Source organism: Anarrhichthys ocellatus, unplaced genomic scaffold, assembly GCF_004355925.1.
Source record: "Anarrhichthys ocellatus isolate YVR2014 unplaced genomic scaffold, GSC_Weel_1.0 scaffold2213, whole genome shotgun sequence".
NCBI classification, from domain to species: domain Eukaryota; kingdom Metazoa; phylum Chordata; class Actinopteri; order Perciformes; family Anarhichadidae; genus Anarrhichthys; species Anarrhichthys ocellatus.
Window position 1 is genome coordinate 1 of NW_022282187.1, and position 5,609 is coordinate 5,609.

At 44.5% G+C, this 5,609-nt stretch overlaps 1 protein-coding gene across 1 annotated transcript; it reads left to right on the forward strand.

The window, feature by feature from the left end:
* The first annotated feature begins 88 nt into the window (after positions 1 to 88).
* LOC116378208 (ras-responsive element-binding protein 1-like) lies at positions 89 to 4,640 on the forward strand. Its single transcript, XM_031840033.1, has 4 exons — positions 89 to 316; positions 826 to 938; positions 2,534 to 3,230; positions 3,492 to 4,640. The coding sequence occupies exons 1-4, from the start codon at positions 175 to 177 to the stop codon at positions 4,115 to 4,117; spliced, it is 1,578 nt and encodes a 525-aa protein (XP_031695893.1). The 5' UTR covers positions 89 to 174; the 3' UTR covers positions 4,118 to 4,640.
* The last annotated feature ends 969 nt before the right edge of the window (positions 4,641 to 5,609 follow it).

Sequence of the window (5,609 nt, forward strand, 5' to 3'; positions counted from 1 at the left end):
ATTGGTTGTGTATTGGTTGTGTATTGGTTGTGTATTGGTTGTGTATTAGTTATATATTGGTTGTATTGGTTGTGTATTGGTTATATACTGTATTGGTTGTGTATTGATTATGTATTGATCGTGTATTGATCGTGTTGTTGTTGTCCCACAGAGAGTCAGTCAGAATCGGAGCAGATGGCACCAGAAGCACAAGACCTCAGCAGCTTCAACACCTCCAACGACTCAGGCTCCGCCCCCACGTCGGATAGCCCCGCCCCCTCGGACCAACAGGAGGGGGATTCAGCCCAGTCGAGCCCCGCCCACAAATCAAGCCGCGGTTAGTCCATCGGGGGAAAAAAGACTTTAATCGATTAGTCATATAATTAAAAGTTAATCTGCCATTTGTTTCCAGAATATTTGGGTTTTGTTGAACTTCCAAAAGCTCAGAAATTTTCTGACATTTAATCGACTGTTGATCAAGAAAATAATCTACAGATTAGTTGATGATGAACATAAAGAAATGTTTTCATTCAAAGACTAAATTCCTGGAAGATACATTCTGGGTTAAATGTACACATTTCGATGTAGATGTTTTTAGGATGTCTGTTGACGTGTTATTAAAGGTTTCGGCTCTGAAATATGGTTTTACTGCATTTTGTTCCCGTCTCTCACATTTCTGCTGCAGACGATCTAATAAATGCATAAAATGTCCCAAAAAAACTTTATTTCAGAGTTTTTTGAAACATAATTGGAAGTTAGGGGTCATATTTAATGTTATTTGTATTACAGGACCTTTTATTTATTATTACACACCTTGATTTAGTTGCATTATTGTTCTTGCTGCAGGTTGCAGTCCGGGTGCAGACCAGCAGGATTCAGACGACTCAGAGCAGCCGGACCAGCAGGGGGCGCCAGAGACCAGAGCAGCACCGGGGAGACATCCTGCACAGAGCAGCAAGGTAAAGTCACCTGAGCTTCACCTCATCAGAGTGTTTACCTGCACTCAGACACACCAGGTGAGACGTAAGAACCTGGTTTACACGTAGCTCATGTGTTTACACGTCCACAAAAGGATCTGACGTTTAAGGAATCAGCTTTAACCGGATAATGAAGTGCATATAAACACACTTTGTTACCTCTTTATGCTTTCACGCTAGGGCTGGGCGGTATGACCAAAAATGCATATCACGGTATTTTGTAAGATTCTGGCGGTTTCACGGTATATCATGGTATTTTTTTTTTTGCGTTAAAGCATTAATTAATGAATGCCGAAAAAGAACCGGCCGGACAACAGGCCAGCGAGCGGTGAACAGCTGTTTGTGTGGCGTGTTTTCCGTTCCGTCACTTCCTGTTTCCTTCGCCTACATTCCCCTGGGTCCTAAGCCCCTCCATGTACAGCTTCTTATCACCCTCTATGTACCAACGTACATTTATAACAAATACCACACATATTACGGTAATCAGCGTTGCATATGTGTCTGACCTAAATACCTTTTGTTGTTCAGTCTGTGTTCATCCTGCATCGCTCTGTTCTGTTCTTTAATGTAACGTTACTGGAGCAACAGAGCCTCTCCCAGCTGTCCGCAGACTGTTGTTAGCGAGCTGTACCCAGCATGCAGTTCGGCAGTGAAATATTATAAATGTACAATTATTAGTGCTACAAATTGTTTATGTGTCACACACTGTTGTGTCGTGGTGTTTTGCCCTGTTAAAGAGCGTTAGTTGTGGGTTATTAATTGTTGTTATGAAGTTATAACCATGACTAGGGTTCCCTCTCAATACACTTAAGACAACTTGCGCCGACCACAGTATTCACAGTCAATTGTCTGATCCACACTCTGGAGCAGTAGGTAGCGGTAATGCACCAATAAGATGGATGCCATCTGCCGTAAAACTAGAAGAAGAAGAAGAAGAAGAAGAAGAAGTAGCAGCGCTCACAGCGGCGAACAATATATTTTGCATACAGAAGTATGACGGTATATGAAAAATTCATATCATAGCCCTATTTCATGCTCTTTAAACTTCAAACTTTTGCACATTCTTTAGTTAATATTTTGCACCTTCCATCCTCTTAGTTTTAAACAATACACAGCTCTTCTAATAATAATAAAAAAATATTTTTCTTTTTTTTGTAGATTTGCAAACAATTGTTTGTTCAAGATTTTTTGACTTGTTCTTTCTTCTCTTTTGCTCTGTTTATTGTGACCGTTATTCACCAAAACACCGAGAAAAGTGAAGTCAAAGCTTCAAGTGTTAAAGCTGCATTCTCTCTAGTGACCACCAGGGGGCGACTCCTCTGGTTGTATAGAAGTCTATGAGAAAATGACTCTACTTCTCTCTTGATTTATTACCTCAGTAAACATTGTAAACATGAGTTTATGGTCTCAATCTCTAGTTTCAAGTCTTCTTCAATACAGCATGATGTTCATTTAGTACATTATGATCCATTTAGAGTCACACAGACCATAAAGCAGGGGATGCTTTAGGACGGGGCTACACAATGATTGACAGGTCTGATTCTGATGAATCTCTTGGTCTCTGATGTTCTCTTCAGGTGGACAGCACAGACGATGACGACTGTCACAGCAACAAAAGTCTGGACCTGAACTTCGGCAAAAAGCTCATCGACTTCAAGCTCTCCACGTCCTCGGGCCCGGCACAGGAAGAACAACCTGCATCATCCTCCTCATCATCATCATCATCCTCCTCTACCTCTGCTCCACAAGTAGCACCAGAGAGCCAAGAGAAGGAGAAAGGAGCTACAGCCTCCTCCTCCTCCTCGTCCAGCAGCCCAGCGGCGAAGCAGCAGCCGGAGTACAAACACGTGTGTCGAGTGTGTAAGAAGAGCTTCCGCTACGCCACCACGCTTGCTCGCCACGAGAGGGCGCACCTCTCCGAAGAGACGCCGACGCTGCCGGAGGAGGAGAAGCCGTCGGCGAAAGAGGAGGCGAAGGAGAGCAAAACACCGACAAAAGAGGAGGATGAGGTGGAGGAGAAAGAGGAGGAGCAGAAGACGGAGGTGGAGATGGAAGAAGCAGGAGCGGTGAGCGAGGGAGGGGAGAGCGGGGAGTCGGAGGAGGAGGAGAAGGAGAAGGAGGAGAGGAGCGACGAGGAGGCTTCGGAACCAAAGAGTTTAGAGGGAGGAGAGGCGACAGGAAGACGACTGGACAAGAGGAAGAAGATCTGTAACGTCTGTGGGAAGAGATTCTGGTCTCTGCAGGACCTGACCCGACACATGAGGTCCCACACAGGTATTCATCTACTCATATATATATATATATATATATATATATATATTTTAACATTTTTGTTAATTTATTTAGATTATTTAAATGATTTTTTGTAATTTGATACATTTTTTAATTACATGTTTTTACACACACAGTGCCTTGTCTCTATTTGTATTTTCCTGCATGTCTTTATAATTTGTAGACATAAATTATTATTGTTATTATTATTTTTTTTGTCTGTTTTGGATCTTTCTGCATATAAACCCCCCTCCCCCCCTCCAGGTGAGCGACCCTACAAGTGTCAAACCTGCGAGCGGACCTTCACCCTGAAGCACAGCCTGGTTCGTCACCAGAGGATCCACCTGAAGCCCCGCGGAGCCGACGGAGCCTCGGCCGCCAACGACGACGCCAGCGAGGACGGAGACTCCTGCGCGCCGACGCCGCCCTCCACCTGCCCGCCGTCGGAGAACGAGAGCGAGAGACTCAAGGAGCTGGAGGAGGAAGAGGAGGAGATGGCAGACACGCTGGAGGAAGAAACTCCTGAAAAACAAGCTGGTGTGGATTCAGAACCACCAACGACCGTCACCACTGAAGAACCAGCGGAACTTCCTGCAGAGTCGACGCCACAACAACAACAACAAGAAGAACCCTCCTCCGACACGACTCCCAGCCAACAAGCTACTGACACAAAGACAACTACTAACGACGACGACGAAGACCTGAAGTCGACGCCCGAATCGAACGTCTCCAAAGACCCCTCCCCATCGTCCTCCGGCTCTCCCCCAGAGGAGTCCGCACCTGCTGCCCCAGCAGAGGGCTTCATCCAGGGGCTTCTGGACATCCACACCAAGCCCCCTCTGGAGCACATGCTGCCCAACGGAGAGCCTCCTCTGGTGGGGGTAGACTAAGGGTAAACCCCCCCACCACCACCCTGGCTGTTCAAACCAACGTCACCACAGTGCCATACGACGGAAAGACGCTACACCATTGATGACGATGATGATGCAAAAAAAAAAAGCCCGGGAAAAACTTTTTTTGATAGAAAGACGAAAACCTTGTTTTCTTGAAGTGCCTTAACTACTAGTCCGACTTCTACCAGATGTTTTTTGCAAAATCTTTATCCGCATTATTACGGAGGGATGGATCTAATTTTTATAGCTTTTTATGATGACAATAAATTTGCATTATTATTATTATTTCTTTTTTTTGTGCGGGGAATCTATATTTCAGCAATAAAATTTAAAAAAAAGAATAAAGTTATGATTTATTATTGTTTGTAGATTCTGTTTGAGGATTGATGATCAACTTATGAGGCACAGAAGGAGACGGACGAAGACCGAGATGGACTTCTGTATTTAAATCACAGCTAGGCTCCGCCCCCAACATTTAAAAACCAGCTTCAGATCTACAGAGAGCGGACTAGTGAGCGGGGGGGGAACCTGTTTTTTGTTTGTTTTTTTTTGTCCGCCAGCTTTTTGTAAAAATAATCCACCAGCCACTTCTCCGGCTCCACCGGCCGTTTTTAGATAATATTTTTGCATAAAATCAAACTGGTCGAAACCCAGTTTCACCAGCAACATGACGACTTCCACTGGTGGCTGGTGGCTGTTTCTTACTGTGCGACAAAAGGAAGCTTTTTTTGTAACTGGAATAAAAGAAACACCCCCCCGCCTCCTCCGTCTCTCTGCTGGCTCACAAAAAAAACACAAAAACATTCACGAACTTGTCGAAGTCGCATCTTTGTGAAATGGGGGGGGGGGGGGGGCAGATGTAGTGTTGATCATGTTTGTTTTTTAAACCAATCACTATTGATCCCTTCATCCCTCAAAGCCACCCTGTGAGCTGGTTTGTGTGTTAATATTTTCTCATTCATAATCATTCTCAGTTGATTCCATGTGTGTACAGAGAGTTGAACACGTGATGATATGATGAGTATTTTGTGTGTGTGTGATTATCAGTGATATTTAGGTGTAGGGAGGGGAATTGTTTTGTGGATTTTTTTTTTTCTTTTTTAAACTGAACAAATCAATATTTTTGTTGTGTGTGACTCCCACCTGTCTCTCATCATCGCCCCCTAGTGTTCATTTAGGGTTTATTACAGGGCCTCCAAGAGTGCTAACGTATTTCCGCGGCTAACACGTTACCCAGGTTCAGTTTACCTCAACTTCTGCTTTTTAACTGCAACCATTACAACAACAGACGAGCAGCTCTGTAGGCAAACCCTTTAAATCGTATGTCTTCCTAAACAGGGCTAGCGGGGCTAATTCTTTGCTTGCCCGGTTTCCACAGTGGGCCAAATCAGAGCTAGCCAGGGCTAACTCATTAGCATGGCTTCAAACACTGCTAGCCAAGGCTAACATGTCTAAAGTAGTTACTGGCTTGGCTTGCACGATGGCCCAG

Bases quoted from the DNA above. Each gene is read 5' to 3' on its own strand.
- LOC116378208 (XM_031840033.1), top strand. From the start codon at position 175: ATGGCACCAGAAGCACAAGACCTCAGCAGCTTCAACACCTCCAACGAC. The intron at 317-825 runs GTTAGTCCATCG...TTCTTGCTGCAG, and splicing joins CGCCCACAAATCAAGCCGCG to GTTGCAGTCCGGGTGCAGAC. The intron at 939-2,533 runs GTAAAGTCACCT...TGTTCTCTTCAG, and splicing joins ATCCTGCACAGAGCAGCAAG to GTGGACAGCACAGACGATGA.